Source organism: Urocampus carinirostris, chromosome 1 (genome assembly GCF_059441175.1).
Source record: "Urocampus carinirostris isolate Australia breed hairy pipefish chromosome 1, RoL_Ucar_1.0, whole genome shotgun sequence".
Taxonomy (NCBI): domain Eukaryota; kingdom Metazoa; phylum Chordata; class Actinopteri; order Syngnathiformes; family Syngnathidae; genus Urocampus; species Urocampus carinirostris.
In genome coordinates this window covers 28,214,712-28,239,505 of record NC_142349.1, presented here as the reverse complement: position 1 = coordinate 28,239,505, position 24,794 = coordinate 28,214,712, and the positions used below count along the sequence as shown (strand labels likewise).

Sequence of the window (24,794 nt, the reverse complement as noted above, 5' to 3'; positions counted from 1 at the left end):
ACCCTACTGAGGATAAGCGGTACAGATAATGAATGAATGAATGAATAATAATAATAATCATCATCATCTTCATCATCATCATCAAAATAATAATAATAATACATTTTTTTTCAAAGCAACTTTAAGTATCAGTGGTATGAGAGTCTTCTCAGTATTGGTAACTACCCAGAAAGCAAACTTGGTATTCATATGTCATCTCCCAAATTTTTTTTTAGTTCCGCTTTAAAGAGTTTTTCACTTCAACTAAGAAGAAAACAATTGTGGACCAAATACTGTATGTTTTACTATCCAGCTAATATTGAACATGTGAATATTGGTAACAGTATCCGTCTGTGAAAAAGTGGCAAATTTCTAATGAAGTTAAAAAGTCAGCAAAAGAATTTTCCAATTCTCCAAATGTAAATTTCAGGATAACATGTAATATCCCGTCTCATCTCATTAGCTGCACCGCTTATCCTCAGTAGAGTCGCGGGGGTGCTGGAGCCCATCCCAGCAATCATCGGGCAGTGGGCAGGGAACACCCTGAACTGGTTGCCAGCCAATCGCAGGGCACACAGGGACAGACAACTCATTCGCTCATTCATACCTAGAGACAATTTGGACCGGCCAATCCACCTAAAATGCATGTCTTTGGAATGTGGGAGGAAACCGGAGTGCCCGGAGGAAGCCCACGCAAGCACGGGGAGAACATACAAACTCCGCACAGGAAGTCCGGTAGCTAGATTTGAATCCACACAGGAGGTTCCCAAGACCTTAGAACTGTGCCGCACACGCGCTAACCACTGCGCCACCGTGCTGCCCAACATGTAATATGTTCAATGCAAAAATGTGTACTTTTTTGAAATATGCAAACTGCAACAGAAAATTAATTATTATCCAGCAACCACATTATGCAAAGAACTACGCGTATGCTTCACACAAACCAGGTTACACATTTATCTCGACTTAGTATTCAAACAAGGTACAGTAACCGTATAAATGTGTGAATGTCCAGGTTTTTTTTAAATAATGTACATTTTGAGGGTGTTTGCATTCTTGCTTAATGAATTATGGTTTGTGCAGGTTAGTTGAAAGCATCACCAATTGACTTTTGATTTGGATCGGTATACATTTCTAAGTCATAATCACGAATTTGAAAAATTTACTCCTGTACTTACATTGAGGACAGAGAACCTTCTCTATGACACAGTTCACTTTTTATGGTGTCGCTATTTCACTTATTTGCATCGTGCATTGTGTTCTACATTGTGATTGGCCAAACAGTCTCTTCACTTTCAGTTCACTTAGATGATTGAAATATTTTGACAATATAGTATTTGTAAAAGGGCAGCACGGCGGCGCAGTGGTTAGCGCTTCACAGCACAGTTCATGTCATGGGAACCTGTCGTGGGTTCAAATCCAGCTCCAGACTTCCTGTGCGGAGTTTGTATGTTCTCCCCGTGCTTGTGTGGGTTTCCTCCGGGCACTCCGGTTTCCTCCCACGTTCCAAAAACATGCATTTCAGGTGAATTGGCCGGTCCAAATTGTCCCTAGGTGTGAATGAGCGAATGAGTTGTCTGTCCCTGTGTGCCCTGCGATTGGCTGGCAACCAGTTCAGGGTGTCCCCTGCCCACTGCCCGGAGATGGCTGGGATGGGCTCCAGCCCCCCTGCGACCCTAATGAGGATAAGCGGTACGGCTAATGAGATGAGATGAGTATTTGTAAAAAGTTAAAAAAAAAAACATTTATACAATACTTTTATTTGTTTGAAAATATTCAACCTGTAAAAAGGGTTTGCTCTTTGGCTTGGATGTAAAATTGTTATAAAAAAGAGTTCCAGACAACAGCCACGCAGCTTTCTTTCTGAGCCGGCTGGTCGATGAACATTCATGCTTCAGGTACAGGTGCTGGTCCAAAGACTTGTACTGGTTTGTCCTTCTCCCTCATTTCACCACCGAATAGGCAGCTGGAAAGAACAGGTAAAGAAAAGTATGAGTTGGCATCAATCATAATATATAGGATAGGAGTGTGTCTTGAGATTAAACACCTACACTAAGGTTGCAAATCTTATCTCAGGGAAAACAGCATTCTACAGCGCCGGGGCTTGGATGGAGAACGCTTTCAAGCCTGTATATTTCTTCTAGGCTCTTAAAGTCACAAGTAGACCAGCATTTTCCCATTCAGAGTTTGGCCACCATTTTGTACAAAATATGTTATCTTGCGTATCCAATTCCTTTTTTTTTAAATAATACATATAATATACAGGGGAAACGCATACCTGTCAACCTCCATGGCTCCATGCCCTTACAAACTGTCATATTTTCCCTTACAAAATACAAAATAATCTTACACCATATTTTTTTCAAATGTGTTTATTTATGTTGTATAATATGTCATATTGTACACGTGTTTTGTTATATCATCTCATCTCATCTCATTAACCGTACCGCTTATCCTCATTAGGGTTGCGGAGTTGTTATATCATATACCGGTATATTGTTAATTAACATTTTGTTGTGAGATACTGAGTTCCTTGACATGAATGAGGTTTATTATAAAAAAGTTCAAAAATTAAGTAGCTTGGACGTTCACTGTAGAAAGAAAAAATACATGCAAATATAATTAAGTAGAATTTTCTTTTTCAAATTATTAATTCATTTTCTGCATTAAATTATTGTTGGTAATATACTGATTAAAGGAATAATCACAAACCTGTCTTCTTTCATTTTCTCCTTTTTTCTTAACTTCTTTATACAACATAATAATTCGTAATATAATGCATCAAAGCAAGTGAGCTGTTTGAGAGCCGGCTCTCTTTATTGAGTTGAGCCGAAAAAGCCGGTTCTCTAAAAAGAGACGGACTTCCTTTTACTACACAACTACTACGGAATGATGCGTGATGGGAAATCACCAGGCGGCAGACGCATGCACACAGTAGCATCAAACCGCTCGCTTCGTTTGCAACGAAAAAAACGATACCGAGATAGAGGCTTCCACGGCGAACTCGTTTGACTTGATTGATTTGCCGTTTCGTGATAGTGTGTACCGGATGGTACCCATAATTGATAATTTTGGGTTTTTCCGTACAGATTTCCTCGTACACGTATTAAAATGCATAATAAACGTACTTTGTACGGAAAAACCGTACAGGTCGACAGGTGGATGTATGGTATGGACATGAAATAATGTAGATGAGAAAGTGTGTGGATCCCTTTAAGGCCGCCCCACGCTTCAGACTTGGTGCATGCGCAGATGAGTGAAGCAACAGCAGACAACCCCTCCCCTCTCTCCTCCATGACAAACAACAACAATCCTGTTAGCATCGATGCTAGGCTGACCATCGAAATGTTTCCCTGATACTCAACCAGACGCTTGGCCTCTAACACTTCATATATCAAGCCAGCTCCATCACTTTCCTCGGGGATATTTTCGTCGATGGTGTCGGGCTCATGAACTTGGCCAGCATAAGCGGGGATGCGGGCGGAAGCCAGCTCCTCTTTGCCAACTTTAACCAGGACAACACGTAAGCCAAAGCCGGGCCCAATGGAGGGCAGGGCGGCGTAGAGCACAGACAGGCTACGGGGAATGTTTGGTGGTATGCTGGGCCTTGCTGGCTAACCAGAGTTAGGTTACATTTTTGAGGCTTTTCTTTTTAATGGCGACCTGACAATCTGAGACAAGAAGCGGCCTGGTTGTGTTTATTCACAGCAGCAAACCCGATATTTGACAATTGATATTTATCCAATTCTAATACTGTATTTGCCTTATATTATCGGTGATTAGCCGCTAGCTTGAAAGCTAACGACATGTAGGCTCTGAGACGCTTACTCACCTCAGATGGACCTCGTCTTCAATGAAGCTAATTTTTATTCTCAGATTTATTGTCGTTCTTTCTTGTGTCAACTATTTGGGCAACCTTTCTTTCAAAGTTTGAGTACTATTATGAAATTCAGGACTTAGACCTCAGGACGTTATTTAGAATACGATCCAATTGTGTATAATCTTTTGTGTGTTAATGACTTGTATCTGTATTCTTATTTCAAAGGTCCCTTGCAGTTGGCACAAAATCTGGATACAAATTCTTTTCTCTGTCTTCTGTAGAAAAATTGGAACAGATATATGAATGTAGTGAGTATCCTCTATGTGTCTATTTCAATGTGTTAACTTTGTTTTTTTTAATCAGACTTTTGAAATATATATAAGACTGTTGATATATATATATATAAGTGTGTGTCTGTGGTACAGTTACTATATTTCGATGAAATGTACATCTTAATCTCATTAACTATCACTTCCTATCATGTGGCTTCCTCATACTCATACAGATAAATCACATGTACCCTAACCAACGGCCTAAATGACACATGAAAGCTTAACGTGTGTGTGTGTTTTTTTCTTTTAGTGGACACAGAGGATGTGTGTATTGTGGAGCGCCTGTTCTCTAGCAGCCTGGTGGCCATTGTCAGCTTGAAGGCCCCCAGGAAGCTCAAAGTCTGTCACTTCAAGAAGGGAACTGAGATCTGTAACTACTCTTACTCCAACACAATCCTTGCTGTGAAACTCAACAGACAGGTATTAAGATAAGCACCCCGTCTTGTTCACTTCGTTTCAGAGTCTTTCGTTACTTATAGAGTGCAATAACCTATACTGTAAGATCGTTTTAATTGTGTATGGGTTTTTTTTCTACAGAGGCTGATTGTGTGTCTGGAAGAGTCACTTTACATACACAATATTCGAGACATGAAAGTGCTGCATACAATCCGAGAGACTCCAGCCAATCCTTCAGGTTAGCCTTAAAGTCATAACATTATAGCTTTCCACTCATATTGACCACATTGACTCCCATGTTCATTGTGATTGAGGTACACTTCAGTGTTTTCCATAGAATTTTGTGGGACTCAGATGGACAGTCTAGAGGGGTTTGTGGGAAAGCCCCCCCTCCCCTAATGATGAATGTGTGCACTTACTATTACTATTGAATCATAAATACCCTCTTAGAAAAAAACATTGACACATCCGAAAAGTATCACCCACAAAGCATGGTAGGAGTTTAATGCAAAAAATAGGTGCCCTATTTACTCACAGCAAGACAGGCTTTGTAGAATGAAAAATAGTCTGTGTACACTATACGCTTGAAAAATACATTCTTGATCAAAGACAACATTTGCTATTGTACCGTGGCAATATTAATCTAGATGAAGTTATCTGCTTCAAGTGACCTAGATGATCCTCAATACAGCCGAAATGGGCAAGATGAAATTATCAACAACGTATAAAATATGGGGAATATTTAGTAAGTTGACCGGTATGGTATTATAACACGCAACTTATTAGTATTGGGAATTAAGGCTTGTTTTAGAGAATCAGATGGCTCTTTGATCTGGGCTAACTACAGAGAGCCGCCAATTTATCCTCCCAAACAGCTCTTCAGATTTTTTTTGTTGCTTTAACCAATATATTGACAATAATAAATTAATATTCTGCATTAAGTTAATTAATGAAAATGTATTATTCTATTATATTATATTCGTCTTAATTTTTTACTCCACAATAAACGTTCAACCAATTTAATCTTTGAAATTTATACCCAGCAGCCTTAAAGTCGAGCAACACAGAATTCCTCAAAACAGCAAAATACAAATTACAAATAATAACTTTTTTGTTCTACAAAAATGTTTAACAAAATAACTTTTAACTATGTATTTTCACGACTATAAGGCGCACCGGGTTATAAGGCGCACCCTCCAAAATAGTTTTTTTGTCATACATTTTCCATACATAAGGCGCACGGGACTTTAAGGCGCAACAGTGGGAACGTCAACAAAACAGTCAGGTAGTTCAGTCAAACTTATTAACCCCTTTAACATTCCGACGGCTCACAAAGAAGCAAATACGTGTCTCAGACACGTACGGACACAGTGTTTGTGCGATGTCACCAATCACTCAAATGCGTCACTCCACATATCATTGGGAAGGTTAAACTCTTGGGATTCAAGAAATGCCAACCATTTCTTAGTTTCTGTTTTCTTTTTCGCTGGCAACTGTATGGACAGCAAAGTAAGAATTTCATTGTGCAGGGAAACGTGGTTCTTTACCGTCCATATGTCAAGAAACACTTTGAATTGAATTGAATTTAAACATAGACTAATCGCAGAAACATAAAGATCAGTCTGAAACAAGATACTGGGAAAATCAAAAGCTGGGTAGCTCACCAAAAACGTCTTGCATCCATCACATTGATTGTATGCAACCATGGTCTCCTTACATCCCAACCGTGTAAAACATTTACACACTGCAAAACACCCAATAATGCCAACAAATAAAAGAAAAGAAAAACGCAGAGAAGTATCTGCATCGATAGCTTGTTGCTAGCTGTCTGTTTAGCCCCATAATTCCTGTTTACAAATACAGACTTGTAAAAAATGTTTTCTCCTTGTCGTAGTGCAACCTAACGTGTGATTCAGATCAATCTTTTTTGGCCAATTGCAGGCTTTGGTTTGCCCCGCTTTAGCCTATGCGAGCCTGTAAATTCCAAAAGGACTCGCCTCCTTTACCCCCGAATAACTTTAGCCAATAGTGACTGATTCAAATGATGATTGACACATTGGTTAGGAAACGAAACGCCGGTATATATATCCCAGCATACACCGCACACTTCTTCGCCTACAGGGGAAAATCGAGTCTGCAGCTGCTTGCCTTAGTTGCGAGACCTTGCGACTCAATATTGATCCATATATAAGGCGCATTGTATTATAAGGCGCATGGTCAGCTTTTGAAAAAAATTAAGGCTTTTAGCTGCACCTTACAGCAGTGAAAATACGATATTTACAATTCAAAATGGAACCAACGTAGACCAAAACAACACAGAAAATTTCTAAAACACTCAAAGCTATAAATTAAACAAAAAATATCATTTGTTTCTCCTGAATATTGGAATTTAGGAACACTTAAGCTTTGTCTGTCTGATTCAGGATTTTCTTTTAGTGATAGACAAAGTACTCAGCTTTGGAGCCATTAATGTAATTAAAATGAGTCCAAATCGGGATCATTTTCCTGCTTTGACTCATTTTTTACTTCCTTTCTTTCTTTCAGACTTGTTCCTCTCTTTAACCTGTTCTTTCCCTTACTTGTGCTGTGCCGCTGCCCCTCCCCATCTCTGCTCAGCGAATATATTAGTGCAGCGGACAGAGACAAAAACTTGCGTATTAACCAATAAGACAATTAAAAGTGAGTGAGAGGACAAATAAAGGATGCAAGCACCATGGGTTTGTGATGTAGCAACGTTATTTTCATTAACTTAGCATTATTGTATATTTAAAAATATTAAAGCACGGCGGCGCAGTGGTTAGCGTGTGTGCGGCACAGTTCTAAGGTCTTGGGAACCTCCTGTGTGGGTTCAAATCCAGCTACCGGACTTCCTGTGCAGCGTTTGTATGTTCTCCCCGTGCTTGCGTGGGTTTCCTCCGGGCACTCCGGTTTCCTCCCACATTCCAAAGACATGCATTTCAGGTGGATTGGCCAGTCCAAATTGTCCCTAGGTGTAAATGAGCGAGCGAGTTGTCTGTCCCTGTGTGCCCTGTGATTGGCTGGCAACCAGTTCAGGGTGTCCCCTTCCCACTGCCCGATGATTGCTGGGATGGGCTCCAGCACCCCCGCGACCCTACTGAGGATAAGCGGAGTAGCTAATGAGAATGAGATGAGATAAATGCATGTGAAAAAATTGATTGTGTTTAATAACAAGACCCCAGATAGCACAATACCTCTTTCTTTGCACTTCATGAAGATATATTCTTGACATTCTGGCCTTGCAGGAACAGAAACTATTAACAATAGACTGATGACAGTGCACCAAATCTTACTTTGATGTTTGAAGAGGTTATTTATGAAAAAGAAGATCTAAGTTTTCCTTTTAGCAGTTTATTAAAGGGATCAGAATCATGGCATGCATGAAATCAGTCTGCTACATGTTAAGTTGTAAAGTAATCGGTAGCTGTAGTTTATGATTATATCTACACAGAAAGAAAGGTTTAATTCTCCAATAACACTAGTTTCCAGAATGCTCTTTCTGGACTTCTGCTCAGCCTTCAATACCATTATCCTGGAGATCCGGGTGGAGAAACTCTCTCACCTAGGACTCTCTTCCTCCATCTGCCACTGGATAATGGACTTCCTCTCTCCCACTCTTAACACTGAGCACTGGTTTCCCCCCATGGATGTGTACTGAGCCCCCTGCTTTTCACCCTCTACACCTCCGAATGCTCACCGACCCAACCTCACAAACACAATTGTTAAGTACGCCGACGATACTACCATGGTCAGTCTCATCTCTGAAGGTGACAAGGCGGCGTACAGGGATGAGGTGGAGTCACTGACAACATAATGTTCAAAAAAACAGCTCATACTGAACACCACGAAAACAAAATAACTCATAATGGACTTCAGGAGGAAAGGCAGGAACCCAGTACCACTCATTATAAACAGAGACTGTGTAGAGAGAGTCCACTCTTTCAAATTCCTGGGTGTGCACATCTCCGATGACCTCTCCTGGTCTGCAAACACCAGAGCGGTGGTAGGGAAGGCCCAGCAGCGACTCCATTTCCTGAGAGTGCTTAGGAAAAATCATCTGAAACAGCAGCCGCTGGTGTCCTTCTACACAGCCACAGTGGAGAGCATTCTGACATATACTGCATTACGTTGTGGCATGCTGGGTGGATGGCAGCAGACAGGAAAACACTTCATAGGGTCATCAACACAGCCCAGAGAATCGTTGGTTGCTCTCTACCCAGTCTGGAGGACATTGCCTGCTCTTGCTACCTCAACAGAGCAGAAAACATCGTCAAGGACTTTTCTCACCCCGGCCACCACCTCTTTGACCTGCTGCCTTCCGGCAGACGCTACAGGTCACACAAAACAAAAACAAACAGACTCAGAGATAGTTTCTTCCCCAGAGCCATCACCACCCTTAACACACACTGCACAAAAAAACTGAAACTCTTGCAAACACACTACCTCATACAGATGTAAAATTGTATTCATGCCTATGCTTACTTTGCACAATGTTGCCTATTTTGCACTACCGCATATTGCACTAATACGATCCCAAAACTTTATGTAAATACCCTACATGCCCACACTTTCTTGTGTAATTATTGTGTAAATTATCCTTTATCTTTTTTGTTTTTGTTTTATCCTCACTGTAAAATGTGAAACTGGAGTGCCACGTCTAATTTCGTTGTCACAATATGTTCAGCCCATTTTGTAACAATGATAATAAAGGTATATTCTATTCTATTCTATTTTGTATTAAGAATCATGTGTGTTGTTATGGACCTTAACCATTTCATCAACTTCCTTTTAACTCCAGAAACATTATTTTCAAGTATTAGTTACCTGAAGTGTTTCAGATTATTGGCTTACACAAAAAAAAAAAACTTGTCACACTGCAGCGAAGCATTTACTGAAGTTGAATCTACTCCTGTAACGGTTATTTAAACTTGAGTTTCAAATGATGCTATTTTCAGATCCCTTACATTACATTTTTGTTGATTATTAGCAATAATATTTTGCGTGTTTGTGTACTTTTCCCCAGGGTTGTGCGCCTTGTCCATTAACAACGACAATTGTTACCTGGCATATCCTGGCAGCGCCATGATAGGAGAAGTTCAAGTGTTTGACACTGTTAACCTGGTAAGTGAACACAAGTCTCTTTAGTCTTTACTTAAGAGCAGGGCGGCGTGCCACTTTTATATTTCTTTGTAAATCAGTGTGCCACACCAAGATTAATGACTCTCACAACATTTTTTTAACATCGAAGAGAGCTGTCATTTTACACCAGTCCAAATATACAACATGGATAGACATTTTAATCGTATAACTCAGTGTTTTTCAACTTTTTTTGAACCAAGGTACTCTTTTATTTATAAAAAAGTTCCGTGGCACACCGTCCGTTGAAAATGTTTTGAAAATGAAGTTATGTCAAATATTTCACTGTATTGCCTCATAAGCAGATAATTAGTATATAAAAAGAAGAAAATAATACTTGTGATGTGCTTTATGTTTTTATTTTTTACAGTACAATCTTAAACCGCTTTGTTAAACAAATTACGTTATTAAATGTATTGTGCTACCTGAATAGCAGATAATTAGTACATAAAAAGTATATAAAAATCTACTGCCACCTACTGATATGGATGACTATTACAGTTTCTCGTCTGAAGAGTGCAAAAATACTGAATACATTTTTGGAAAGATAAAATTCCAGCGGCACACTTGTATAACTGACCCATTTATCTTCCACTATTCTTCTTCATCAATGAACTAAAATATGAATGTGAACAACATGTGGAAAGGCCTGTAGCCATTCTGACTTCAACTTTTTACCACAAGAATTAACCAGAATCAACCATTCTTCATCAACTATAAACTACAATCAAAAAACTAGTAATATGGTCAGTTACTATACCATTCATCAATGATATGTTGTTGCAGAAAATATCAAAACTTGAAATAACAGCAGCAATGCAGAAGGCACGCGCGCATGCACACACGCATGCACACACACACACACACAAACACACACACACACGCTTCTTTAAAATATTCGCCATCAGTAAATGGTTATCTGTGCTCTGCTATTCATTGAGCAATTCGTTAGATAGCTTCAGTGGTGGTGTTTTTAGCAGAGACAAAGGTTTTTAGGGTCTGTTTGTTTGCCGTAACTGGACACAGCGCGTTTTAATGTCTCCACCTTGAATTGATGTTCATGTTTCGTCTCGTTATGACGTTTAACACTTGATGCGCGAGGTACAACGCGCTCGGGGTATAAGGCACAAAACGCTCGGTTATTTTTTGCACAAAGCCCCAGTCATCTGTCCACGCTGGCTGGAGAGAGCGCGATCTTTTCGCTCGAGGAGCCGTCATGATTCGTTCATTTTTCGCGTGCGTGTGTTTCGTTGGCCTGGTCTCTCTCTCTCTTTCTCTTTCTCTCTTTCTTTCTCTCTTTCTCTCTCTTCTCTCTCTCTTTCTCTCGCTCTCTTTCTTTCTCTCTCTCTTTCTCTCTCTCTTTCTCTCTTTCTCTCTCTCTTTCTCTCTCTCTCTTTCTCTCTCTCTTTCTCTCTTTCCCTCTCTCTTTCTCTCTCTTTCTCTTTCTTTCTCTTTCTCTCTCTTTCTCTCTCTTTTTCTCTTTCTTTCTCTCTCTTTCTCTCTCTTTCTCTCTCTCTCTCTCTCTTTTTCTGCGAGGCGCCGGGCAAACTCACACTGAAAAACCCACGTAAAGCCTAACGTAAATCCTTTACATAACATAACTGAAGATGTCTAAATTTCAGGTAAATGCGCTTTAAAAATAAAAACATTATTATTTGGCCGTGCCCTCCCGTGCCACTGGTTAACCCCTCGCGTGCCACTGTTGCACCTGTGCCATAGGTTGCCGACCCCTGCTTTAGAGGTTGAAAAGAAACTGAAGTTGTTAGACAACATGGTTTTATCGCTTTTTCCAGAAACATACACGAGATTAAAGTGGTGGTTCGGGATTTTAGCAGGACAATCATATCACAAATGTAGTTGATTGAGCAGATTGACCAATAACTGGAAGAGCGCTGGTTGAATTCCAGCTTTCCCTTCAGTCAGGCGCTGTATGTCTTTGGTCAAGACAATTCACACACACCTTCCCTCCAGTGGCATTGTGAGTGGCACTACTGCAATAAAGGTGTGAATGCTTCGTAGGGGTCAGAAGGGCCTTTGGCACGGAACAGCAGTCACACATGTGTCCACCTATCCCAGGGAATGTGTGGCAAGATCTACTGCCATGTAAAAGTATTTGCCACCAAAGATAGTCATTTAAATGGAAAATCACGAAAAGTGCAACATTTTTTTGTGAAAATGTATTTGTGAAAATGTGGTTTTAGAAACACTTCATAAGACTTTGATTAAAGGTATGTAGGAAGAAGCATTGTATTTGGCATTGATTTCAAATACGTTTCGTTGCTGACCTCACCTCAGTTAACATCTTTATACTCCCTTACACATGTTTGCATACACATGTGTTTTCCAGCGAGCCGCAAACATGATTCCAGCTCACGACAGCCCATTAGCTGCTCTTGCCTTTGATGCCAGCGGATCCAAACTGGCCACAGCTTCAGAAAAAGTAGGAGTGCATAAAAACGCCCTCTCTCTTCCTGCCCGCTCGAGTAATTAACGTCGCCTTGCATCGCCTTTAACTGTTATCTTCCTCTGCATGCTTTTGTCTTTCACTTCCTCGGCCCAGGGCACAGTCATCCGTGTCTTCTCTATCCCAGAAGGACAAAAACTCTTTGAGTTTCGACGAGGAGTCAAGAGGTTAGAGATGTGCTCGCCATTTCAAAAGTTTCACATAACACAAAAATGCTATTTTTTTATCCGCTTGTGTGTTCCTTCTTGTAGGTGTGTGAGCATCTGCTCCTTGGCATTTAGCATGGAAGGATTGTACCTATCAGCCTCTAGCAATACAGAGACGGTTCACATCTTCAAACTAGAAACACAAAAGGAAAAGTATGTGTAAGTATTCAAATAAGATTGCTGTGGTTTGGTTACACTTTGGTTCAGATTGCAAAATTCACTTAACCCTCCTAACCTTGCAGGGATCGCTCAAGGTGACAACATCTTCTTGCTAAGCCTGGGCTATATGGCATTAAATCAAACCCTTACTTTATCTGGGGTTTTTCTTTTCAGTTGTATGTACTGTTGCAATTTTTAACCGAGCATCCCAACAAGTATATAAAGAACTTTTGTTTGCTGTATGGTAAACACACAAACACACACACACACACACTGCAAACTGTTTGGACAACAATTCATTATTTTTAATCCCAAACAATTATTTAGATGTACTTTGTAATACACAAAAATGGTATAAAAGCTAACTGATGTAAACAGACATTGTAAACCATCAAAATCTGCATTCTGTAAGTTGCGTAAATAAAATGTAGAATTGTTTTATTGTTATGCATAAACTTTAACTTTATTGTTAAAAATGCTTTATGCACAACACAGGCAAAAGTTTACTCAGCTCTTTCTGCCCCACTCGGGAGAGGTGTACAGTTCACCTGCTGAGGATTCAGAATGGGGCCATAGGAACACCCCAACACTCCAGCAGTGAGAACCTTACCATTCACATCAGTAGTTGCTCCCGCATTCTCTGCTTGTAGCAAAGCACCTCCAGTGTTTATTTTATCTCTGCACAACGTACAGACATATTAGAGCTATTCCTCTTCTCCACGCACAAACGTGCAATAAATAAGGCACAATACAAATAGCAACAAGGTAATAAAAAATATGCCTTCAAGAATATACAAGTATGAATAGAAATGATGTAGGTTTTTGAATAAATAACAATATAGTGAACATTTTTACAACACGATTTCTGTCCACATCCATGCTCCCCGCATACAACACTTTGATGCTGTATGCTAGTATTTCCTCCTGGCTCTGTTACAGGGCACCCACAGCCTCTGTTCTATTTTTTTTTGCTGTGACAGTGTCCATATATTTCTTTTATGTAAGAATGAACAGTGTTGGTGCAACCTTTAGGCCATGATTTTCAAGCACCCCAGCAAGTTTGTTGAAAGCTGTTGTCAGCAGCCCTCAGGCCTTGCTTGAATTTTTCTTGGGTTTTTTTCGTGATTGGTTTCTTTTTCCTCCGAATAGTGGGAGGCAACATTTTTGATGTTGTTTCTGAATACATTTTCCTTTTTTTATTTCACCTGATTGCACATTCCAGGTATCAGGTGAATTTAGGGAATATAGTCTTTAGGTAATCCTGATTGAAGTTAGCGGCGACATAAAATATTCTATCTGAGTGGACAATCTTCTGTTTGTTAATAGCGGTGTGCATGAGATTCTGTGCTGTGCTAACATTATGATCAAAGAAGGATCAAAAAGTAGGTTTAAAGAATAGATCCTAGCTGCCAAACATTGGTGTAAAAAAAAATTCAAACGTGACTACGTGTCTGGATATTAGCAGGATCCAAAAATACTGAGAACCATAGCATGTTTGATGGAGAACTTGTTCGGCTGGTCAATTGGACCTTAGAAATAGTTAACTTTGATGGATTTGTGGATGTTTAAGTTAAATTACTACTATGTTTTATTTAAGAATGCATACATTTTTAATAATTAAGTATAAAAAAAACTAACTTTGCTCCCATTGTAAATTTCATAGCGTAGTATTCTGCATGCCAGCCCCATGTAATAGTAATAATAACAAACCTTTACAAAACACAAAATAGCACCATTGAGTGAGGCCGATCTTTTTTGTAATTTTGAATATATGGGGCCTTGTTGTTTTCGGTTTGTCTTTAAATTTTTGGGACCATTGCGGTCTTCCTTCAAAGAATGTGATTGAATGAATCCCATCCATACAGTGTCTAGTTGACTCTGTCGAAATCAGCCCGAGATTTTTAAATTAATACAGAAGATCAGAGGTGGATAACCCGATCCTTGAAGGCCGCATCTCCTGCATGTTTTTTAGTGTTTGTGCAGGAGCTTGAAATATAGGGAAGAGATTTAATTGTATTGTGTTATCAAGGTCAGGGAAATGCTTAAATTCTGGGTGAAGTGCTTGAAAATGCTGGAAATGGTTGCCATCGCCATGTTTCCTAGCAGTCTGACTTGATAGACCAAACATTTAATGACGAAAAACGTAAAAATGAAGTCGATGATGTCTCCTCATTATCAAGTTGTCATGTAAAGCGTCCCTGGCCCCGACTGGTCGCACCCAAGAGGATACGTGCTGGCTCTTTTTCGTGAAGTGGCTCATTGAGAAGAGCCTGCTCTTTCAGTTCCCAAACAGCTCCTCAGATTATTTTATATATATATATATATTTTTTTTTTTTGGGTGATATAGTATCACTAATATTTAAAACATTATGCACCATTTTTTTAGTAATTCATTTAAAAAGATGTATTATTTGTCTATATAATATCCACAGTGAACTTTGAGCTTACTTGGTTCAAACTTTCAATTCGTTTCCACTAAGCAACTTTAAAGTCAAGCAACAAAGAATCTCTGAGAAACACACAACATAACAAAATATAAAGTAAAAATATTTACTTTTCATTGCAACAACAATTAAAGTAGGTCATGAATTACAAAAGTACTCATAGCTTTTTTAACTGGTAACGGATCCCTTGCTTTTATAATTTTGGTTGAAAAACAAACTCCATGGCGACAATGTTGTCCTTTACTTTTGTGACATTTTAAAAGCTCTTTTTCTGTGTAAAGGATTTTGTGTTTGGTGTATTTTTGTAGCTACAGTCAAATCATTTATGCTTTATTTTGATTTATTCAGAGCTAAAGATGGGATCCCATAAAAACACATGGAATATAAATTAAAATATTTACAGATCTACTTAAAATAAATAATACAAACCTTTTTAGCTTTTTAAACTCTGAAAAGATATAAAGGCAAACAACACAGAATCCATGAAAATGCAAAAAAATAAAATATAAATGAAAAATATGAACTCTTCAGTTAAAATAATGAAATCAACTATTTACAATTGTATTACAGCTCCTCTGAAAAACAAAGAAATATTGATTAAAATAAGTAAAACAAAATGAAAAAGATCGCCACTCTCTAAGGGGCCGGTCACACAGACATTTGCGGCTGAATCACGGCCAGAAATTTCTGCCTGTGAGGCTGACGCTATTGGACGCTTTGAGATCGCAATGCAGACGAGATACAGCAGTGCTTAACACGCAGTCGGAAATTCGTGCGCGGGTGGCAGCGCGAAAAAGTTTTGCGCTGCTCATTTCTTCAGAGCGCGGGTACACAGCCTTTCACGAGGCTATCAAGGCTGAACCACGGCCAGAAATTCACACGTGGTTGGCCGCGCGCAAAACTTTTGAGCTGCTCAAAAGTTTGAGCACGTGTTAAACCGCGTGCCGCACACGTGGTCAACACGAGGTAATGACGCGGAAATGACGCGGAACGACGTGCTCTGGCCGCGGCCAGGGCGTGGTTACACATGGGTAGGACGGGAAATTTCAGCGGGTAATCGTGGGTGGAGCATGGTAATAGCATGTTCTGCGCCTGTATCGCGGTGTTATTACGTGAAATTAGCGTGTTACGCGTGTGACAGTCAAACGCCTTTCTCCGCGGATATACAGCGCGATTTGCCGAGCACACGTCAGTTGTGCTCGAGACGTCAAGGGGGTGAACATGGATCCCCGTCAGCATAGTGACCTCGTCTTAATCCATTTTTATTTCTTGACATTTCTTTTCAAGATAATAAAATAAAAATGATGCCATAGCTTGAAATCTTGATCTTCACTGGACTGTGTCTTGAGCGGTTATGATTTCTACAGCCCGGTGTTATCCGAGAAATGCATCCCTGTCGAGATTCGCATCCCCACTTTTACCTCGTTTTATCTCACTTTTAGGGAATGTAATGGCGAACATATAACCAAAACCACTTCGTCTTGCATTTGTTGGGAATGTAATAACTTAAACCATTCCGTCTTTGTTTTTGTTGTGAACGTAATCGAACGGTAAATCCTCCCCCCCTCGCGTGAACGCGCATTCTCCTGCGCTTCCAACAAAAGCGATCGTATTCTATATAAAACGCTTATTAAAACTATAAAGCGAGCTAATTATAACAATTGGGAGATCCTAGTCTATATAACGTGTTTATTTAAACAATAAAGTGCGATCGTATTCTACAAAATGCGTTTGTTAACGCGGATGAAAAAGTCACCAACGTCAATGCACGCTTACAACAAAAGCGATCGCAGCAGAATGCGCGTTCACGCGAGGGTGGGAGGGGTTGGGGGGATTTTGCATAGGAGTCGGATTTGGGCACAACACCGGCTCGGGAGCTTTTATACCCGTGGTCCACACGAGAAAATGACGCAGAAATGACGCGATGAGGAAGCGGAACAGTCGCCAGCGTCTGTTTTGCGGGCATACCACCGATGAACAGCGGGTTGGCCAATTTTGTGCATTTTCCATCGCGGGCAACCACGGGCAAAAAAAAAACGCAAAATTTTAGGCGTGATTCAGCCGCAAACGGCTGTGTGACCGGCCCCTTAGATTGGAAGATCAAATGCATTTTGCTTCAGAGCCATCACTATCATTCAAATGAGTCCAGATTTGACTAATTTATCTGCTTTTTATACATACAGTACACTTCTAGAGACCTTTCCGTGTCTGTAAACAAATGTGACATAGCCAACCAGTGCGTGCATTGCGGTAGAATGGCAGAATTCATGTCAGTTAATAATAATAATAATAATTTCCTTTGTATTGTCATTCTTTGTAACAATGTACACAGAACGAAATGTCGATACACCTGACCCGTTGTAGCGAGTCGATGCAGCCGCAGCCAGAGGGCGCCGCCATTATACCAATTAGGTATGTCTCGGTCGAGGCGCGAACCAGCGACCTCCCAGTCTCAAAGCAGGCACACTACCATCTAGGCTACTGAGATAGCATCTCATTGAAACAAAAATATCAGATCATAGCAAAAAGTATTTGCTAGTAGCAAGCTAGCAACAGTATTTAGTCAATGTTAACAAAAAGGAGTTATTTTGATCTGCGCTGGATTCCTTCCTTTGAAGGTACTGGAAACATTTCAAAATTGGCATTGAAAGTGCTTGAAAAATTGCTTGAATTTGGCCATGAAAAGGTGTACGAACCCTGTTTTTTTAGAGGTTTTTCTCCTTTGACTTGGGTAATACACATTTTCAGTTTGATTGCAAGCATGCAGGAGCTTGTTAACGGTCCTGGTGATTGAAATCAACTGTGTTAAGCAGAGAAACTGCGAAATCATGCAAGCCATGTTCCCCTCAGGGGGCATGTTTGCCCACCTCTGCAGTAGATGGTTTGTCCAACTATGAACTTAGCACTGTTTATTTTATTGTGTGTTCATAGGCCCGCAGAAGAGCCCACAACATGGGGAGGATACCTTGGCAAGGTTCTGATGGCGTCAACCACTTACCTGCCTTCCCAGGTCACAGAAATGTTTACACAGGGTCGGGCGTTTGCCACAGTGCGGCTGCCCTTCTGCGGCCATAAGAACATCTGCGCTTTAGCCATGTAAGGTTGCCTCTTTTTTTAATTATCTACAAAGTTTTCCTCTTTCAAGATGTTCCATTACATCCTTTGAATTATCTGAATGTGGCTTTTTTAATTACTCAAAACCTGTTAGGGCTAACAATTGAATCTCCCAATTCAAGCTACTCGGGCACCTCTACTCGACACATGATGTAAAAAAACAAGTTAACTTATCACCATATACCAACTCTTTTTTTTTCTGTTGTCTTTTTTTGTAAAGGATTCAGAAGATTCCCAGGTTGTTGGTGGCTGCAGCCGATGGATACTTGTATCTTTACAACTTGGATCCACAGGAAGGAGGGGAATGCACACTAATGAAACAGCACAGGTAACTTAGAAGTAATGAACATGCTTTGTTTTTTTTGTGTTTTTCCTTTGTAATCCTCAAGTTTATTTGGTGCACATAACACTATTTATTTTCATTGTCACGTGTGTATTGTTGTCGAAGAAAGCTTCACTGGTTACAATAGAAGATGTTAACTAAAATAAGATTAAATAAATTGCCACATTTCTTAGCTATGTGTTTTTAGGCACTGTGGTAATTGTTATGGCTTTGCTCCTGGGTTGGGCAAATGCATCAAAAAAAATTTCAAAAGAAATCATGATCTTCATTTTATCCCGATTTAGAAAAAAACAAAACTTGTTTTCAAGTGTATTCTTAAAATATATGTTGACTATTGAGGTTATGGTTTTATAGTTGTGGAATATTTTAATCAATTATTTGTTTTTAATAATAAATATATTGTCTTACTGTTTTGTTTTTATATGGTGTTGACAATTTTGATCAATGCAGAACATTGGTGGAAGTTTGTCAATTTAAACCCCTAACATGACAGATATGAAATAGAAGCAGAGAGAAATTTCCATTTGAAATACTATTAAAAGAATAACTAGAAAGCAATTGTTCAATGCACCTTTTGTGAAAAAGAACATTTGTTGTTGATCTCAGGTTAGACGGCAGTGCAGAGTCGCTGAATGAAATCCTGGAGCAGGGATCCCATGATCGCCCACTTGTGGCACAAACTTACAGTGCAGCTGTCTCAAAAGGTACATACAGAATTAAGTTGTGTTCATCAGTTAAGAACATTTCGATTTTCCTTGAAAACATGTCCAAGTAATCCAAAACATTGAAGTTCCAATTTTAAAGATTCTTGCACACAAACTGACTTATACTTTGAGGAACGTCCACATTTTCCAATGTAGCCGTTACATATACCAATGGTCAGCAACCTTCTCCATACCCAAGTTAGTTCATTGTCAGACAACATTATTACAGCCCGGACTGAGGGCGGCATTAAAGATGTTTGTACTTTCTCTGAAACAATAATGTCAATAATAAAAATAAAAAAATTATATCACTTATGCTAAAACAATATTAAAATTAATACGGGTAAATCCATATTTATGTACCATCACACCAAAATCCCATTCATTTTATGGGTTGCCGGGGTGCAGGGCCCTTTTTATTTTTTATTTTTATTTTTTATAGTAAAGAACAAACTTTCATTAATTAGATAGATAGATAGATACTTTATTCATCCACGAAGGGAAATTCACAATTATAAAAAAAAAACACACTTTTGTATCTGCTTTTTTCTTTGAAAAAAGCTGGACAAAAAATACTGCAGTTAGATCTCTTTTGAGTCTAAAATCTTTGTACTCGTTTTGCTAGCACGACACAATACAGTGACATCTATTGGTCAAAAATTCCGAACAGTTCCTTTAAAGCAGGGGTGTCAAACTAATTTTAACTCGGGGGGCCACACGATGGAACAAACGTTTTCTCGGGGGCAGGACTAGTAGATGAGAGAGAAAGAAAAAAAAGAAATAGAGAAAGATAGGGAGATAAAAGTAGAGAGCGTAGGACACATAGAGAAAGAGCGAGAGAGAGAAAAGAGTAAGAGAGAAAGAGTACGCGGGAAACAAAAGCGATAAGAGAAATAGTGAGAGAGGGGTAAAGAAAGAGAGAGAGAGAAAGAAATTCAAAGATAAATAGAAAGAGAAAGAGAAGGGAAGAAAAGAGAACGAGAAAAGGGTAGAAAAGAGAAAGATAGAAGGGTATAAAGAGAGAAGAGGAAAGGAAGAGAGAGCAAAAGAAGGTAAAAAGACACAGAGAGAAAAAGACAAAGACTAACAAGGAAAGAGAAAAAGGGAGACCGAAAGAGAGAGAGAGTGAGAAGGGAAGAAATACAAGTACAGCGTTTGTGAGAGGCACCTGGCTTTGGCAACATCAAGTGGACATATTTCAACCTGCAGCTTGTTTTTCTCTTGCGCTTCTCTGAGCGTTGTCTCGCGGGCCGGATTCAATCCCTTAGCAGGCCTGATTTGGCCCACGGGCCGCCTGTTTGACACCCATGCTTTAAAGAATTTAAGAACGGGTAGACGAATGAACAAATACTTACACACTGACATACACATTAAGAGACAGACACAAAAACTGATAGATACAAAAACTTGAACTTGTATCAGTCCTTAATAAATGTGTGTGTGTGTGTGTGCGTGCGTGCGCACGCGTATTATATAAGTTGGTTTATAGTGTGTCAATTAATGCATATTCTTTGATCAATTGCAAATCAATCTAATGTGTAATCTGATCTAACTTCACCGCACGCTCCGTTATTCTTAATATGAGGTAAAGCGCGCAAAAGCTCTTCTCACAAGCCTTTTAAGAAGCACTGTGAGTTTTACCAAAACAAATTGACTGACTCGATCCCTCCCCACTTGAGCGACAGGTCGATGGTCATCTGCCGACATGCGTGTGACGTCACAAAGCTTTGCTTCGGTGGTCACATTATTTTTCCACTGAATGAGGCACGGATCGGAACAACGTAACGAGATACATGTTGCCGAGTGTCTGCTTCCATTGGGACGTCACTAGCTGTGTCGCTGGATACAGTGAGACATCGGGACCACTGATTGTGATATTTCTGTCGCCAGCGCTCAACACTTGTCGCGTGCATCTGCTTTAAGCGCAATGTCATTATTTTGATTTACCTTACTTTCGACGGGCAGGAATCTTCTGACGTGACTGTTGCACTGCCTGGCAGGTAACTGCGCCTGCCCGTGCGTGCAAACCCCAGTGATTTTAATTGAGACGTACCACCTCAAATCCCCAGTTAAGGTGCAGTCTGAAACGCAACAGTGTCAGTAAAACATCAAAGGTTTCTTTGCGGCCCGGTAGCAAACTATCCACGTCCCAGTACCGGTCTGCGGCCCGGTGTTTGCCGGCCTCTGCTATAAACAGATATAAATAATTGGAAACTGCTCTGTTGGAACAGCAATTTTATGTAAAATTTGTTTCCTTGTCTGTGCGTGTACAACAGCACATGGCTTCACATTCACGGTAGAAAAGGAACTTCGTATATTTCAACGAGTACGTATCCATTAGATGACCTTTTCACTCCCTCTCGCTTTTGGCCATCCCAGGTTACTGTGACGAGCAGGGTGCCGTAGGAGGGGCGGGACTTGAAGAAGACCTCAACAGCTTGCGGCTGGAAGATGAGAATGAGCAGCCGCCCCTCATCCTGGAAACTGACTGACCAATTTGACGACCACGTCCACCAATCAGAGGGCTCCTCTGGCGCTGCTATCGACAAGTCACACGGGGGGGCAGGGCAGGATCGGAGATGGAAGGTGTTTTTTTCTGTTGTTTTTTAAAATACACTCAGTGCTCCGGAGCCTGTCGTTTATCTGTTGTTCTCTCTTCACATTCACCTCCAAATTTGGTTTTCCTCCTTCCTTGTGCTGCTTTTCCTCTCAGTTTAATCCATGCAACCAAACTGAGTGCTTTGCATGTACATGTGCCAACCGCTCAAATGAATCCCAATGTGAATAAGAGCGCGAGCGCGTGTGTTGGACTGTTGATCAATATTGAAATGTAGCTGTGATCTGCTGAAGAAACCCGCAGAATTTAGAGCTGTGTAAAAACAAAAACGATTGTGCAAGTGCCTCTTTGCCCTCCTATCATGTTTTCTCTTTTAGATAATCTGCATTGGCTTAATAAAATATTTTTTCATTTGTCTGATCTTAACTGAAGGTGTTTACTGTACTCCCTTTTCTGACATTTTCTGTAGAGAAAACTCGCCTCGTCGGGGTAGGAATGCATATTATAAGATGTATGCTCACGTGCGACTTTGGATGCTTTATACAAGAAGAATTTTGTTTGTGCATGTGGCGTGATTAGCTTGCATTCACTCCTATTCACGTCTGCCAACAGTCTTGCTACCCGGAGGCTCGTTGGAAACGCCCATCCTCACTACCCTCCATTCATTTTAAAAATTCTGAAATTGGTATTACAGGCTTTTTTACAAAGCTACACTTATTTTTGACTCGGTGTTGTGTGAACCTGCATGACGTTGCCATGGTAGCGTGTCCATACACTGAAGACATTTCATGGATTGTGGCCATTTCATATGGAGAACTTAGAAAACAGCAATTCCATCTAAACATTTCTTGCCATGGCAGGTTCATACTGTAAATTGTTCTACTTGACTAATAAACAACCTGTTTCTTTATTACATTATTTCAACAGGTTTAGAATGTTTGTTTCAGTTTTTCTTTGGAAGACTGAAACCAGTCAGGAAAGAACAACCAGAGACAGATTGGGCATGCCAGGATTTTTCTATTAATTTTTGTATAAAATGTGAAATTTCATTTGAAACCACAATAAAGTCCATTTTGATGTGTGATGTTGTTCAATGACATCTTTCATGCACAATTTTTGGGCCAGCAATTAAAGTTATATACAGCATTTCAAACCTTATCTGTAACTGGGTGATGATCTGTGTGTCTTAAAACGTGAATAATGCCTCAATACACCCAAAAATTTGCCGTCCATGGTTAGTTGCTGGCTGAACTATCGAACGGTAATTGAGATGTGAACACAGTAACAACTGTTGACACTAATGTACTGAATATACTGTTAAATATATTTAGTATTAATACCTGGAAATTTTGGAGCCCGTTTGAAAAAAGGATCTTCTGTTTTAATAACTGCTGTAGATAGGTGTTTTTTTAAGACCACAACCAGTAGGGCAATGATTGAGCTCCACCGCCATATGCTTGGGAAATTCTTCGTTTTTCTCTGACCAACCAGGGATGTTTGGGTTCATCTGTGGGTAACACACACAGCACAAGCTAGCAACGGCTCTTACACCAAGACCTACATTTTTATTTTCTCCTAAGGTCACTCATAACAACCCACTATTACTAGATTCATACCAAAAAATGGTTTTTCAAAGTAAAAGTCTGGAATCACATGTAGGTATGAACAAAAGACAAATCAAATGAAAAAAACGGCTCAGAAACTGTCCAAGTTATAACATACAAATTAGTGATCCTCTTAATAGTCACTCAAAAAGTGACTGTAGCTTTCAACCAGGAGATGTCATCAGGTGGTGGGCGTTTCGACCCTGAACCACAACGCCCTCATGTTGGCCAGCCGACGGTGATTGCCAGTCACTGCCCATCTTTTCCTGTTCCCCAGCTAAACGTCTCCCTCCTAATCCAGAGCCAGCTTACCCCACCAGGGTCGTGTATGTATTGTTAATCAAATACAGCAATAAAACTATTTTCAAAATCAAACTGAAATCAAGTAATTAAAGAGACAGTGCTATTTTAGCACCTCCTAGTTCCAAAATAACTTCACTTGTTAAATACAACTACCCGGTATTTAGAAACCTAGCACAAATATATGAGCTATCATGTAAAAGTGCTACTCATACACATAGGTTGAAAATTTTGCATTCATTTTGCATAACATGAACCTCACCTAGAGGGAGCAGACATAATTTTTCTGCCATTTTGTTGGTACAGTTACCCCAAAAATCTTGCAAAAGAAAAACCTAATTAAAACGATGCGATTTGGTCACTTTGAGTCTCCAGATTTTTTATTCTTCCTTGTTCTTTTAAGCACTCATTTTCAGTTGCACTACATAATACAGCAACATCTAGTAGTCAAATAACACACACTGTCTCTTTAAAGAAGAGTATTTAGTCACATGTAAACATGGCGAGCCCTCATTTGTATATTTTTAATCTTCAAATGATTACCTTGGTCTCGCTCCTAAAATAGTGTGCGGTGTAGGAATAAACTCTTGCATGACTCACCTGCAACGGTCATCAATTCAGAGTGGTCCTGCGCTCATTCCTTTCCCCATTTGAGCTTGATGAAATCAGAGGACTTGACCAAGTGGTTGTCATGGAGAACTGTTTTTGAAGGTCACATCAGTCACTTTTGGGAACACACCTCTCTCCTCCGGGATGCAGAAAATCCCCCGGGGCTTGTGACAGAACAGAGATGGGAAGATGGAAAAGCAAACAAATGAGCTGAGGAACAAGAGGCCGTTAGTGAGGGAGAAGGAGGGAATGAAAGAGTGAGTCCTATTTTCTCCAGCAGCTCAATGCAAGCTGTGCTGCGGCCAGGAAAAAGTCAAATAACATCCACTAACTACAAAATAAATAAATTCATCAACGCTCCAAAGAAGTATTTCACCTGCAGTGTTGGGCATGTTACTCAAAAAAACGGTAATTAGTTATAGTTACTACTTTTTCCAAAGAGTAAATGAGTTAGTAACTGAATTGCTATTTAGTAAAAGTAACAAGTCACCGGTAAGTAACTATTTCATTTACTTTAAAAATATGTTGTATGTCAAAAAAATTCAATTTTGCTGAGCAAAAACAAAACACCGCGGTGACGTCTTTGACCAGAATTTATTTGAAGAGATG

General features: G+C 39.9%; 1 protein-coding gene and 1 long non-coding RNA gene across 3 annotated transcripts in view; one reads left to right on the top strand and one right to left on the bottom strand.

The window, feature by feature from the left end:
* Positions 1 to 3,241: 3,241 nt before the first annotated feature.
* On the top strand, positions 3,242 to 22,756 carry wipi2 (WD repeat domain, phosphoinositide interacting 2). 2 transcript variants are annotated; one of them, XM_088333286.1, is made up of 12 exons: positions 3,242 to 3,502; positions 4,025 to 4,107; positions 4,382 to 4,551; positions 4,669 to 4,765; positions 9,569 to 9,666; positions 12,029 to 12,121; positions 12,242 to 12,312; positions 12,397 to 12,504; positions 17,886 to 18,050; positions 18,289 to 18,396; positions 19,018 to 19,115; positions 21,495 to 22,756. In XM_088333286.1, exons 1-12 carry the CDS (start codon positions 3,429 to 3,431, stop codon positions 21,605 to 21,607), a joined length of 1,278 nt encoding a protein of 425 aa, XP_088189412.1. In that variant the 5' UTR covers positions 3,242 to 3,428; the 3' UTR covers positions 21,608 to 22,756. The 2 variants fall into 2 exon arrangements, with proteins under 2 accessions (XP_088189412.1, XP_088189405.1); XM_088333279.1 differs by having other exon boundaries at positions 12,397 to 12,510.
* The window catches only part of LOC148374170 (uncharacterized), a 9,404-nt gene continuing 7,148 nt past the window's right edge, over positions 22,539 to 24,794 (bottom strand). The window contains exons 2-3 of the long non-coding RNA XR_015850214.1: positions 24,177 to 24,349; positions 22,539 to 23,179 (exon numbers count right to left, since the gene is read on the bottom strand). This is a non-coding gene — a long non-coding RNA (uncharacterized LOC148374170). The remainder of the gene's footprint in view (positions 23,180 to 24,176; positions 24,350 to 24,794) is intronic.

What these genes read in the sequence shown, in the direction of transcription:
- wipi2 (XM_088333279.1), top strand. Translation starts at nt 3,429, where the DNA reads ATGAACTTGGCCAGCATAAGCGGGGATGCGGGCGGAAGCCAGCTCCTC. An exon ending in CTGTGAAACTCAACAGACAG is followed by an intron (nt 4,552 to 4,668) that starts GTATTAAGATAA and finishes TTTTTTCTACAG; the next exon opens with AGGCTGATTGTGTGTCTGGA. An exon ending in ACACTAATGAAACAGCACAG is followed by an intron (nt 18,397 to 19,017) that starts GTAACTTAGAAG and finishes TGTTGATCTCAG; the next exon opens with GTTAGACGGCAGTGCAGAGT.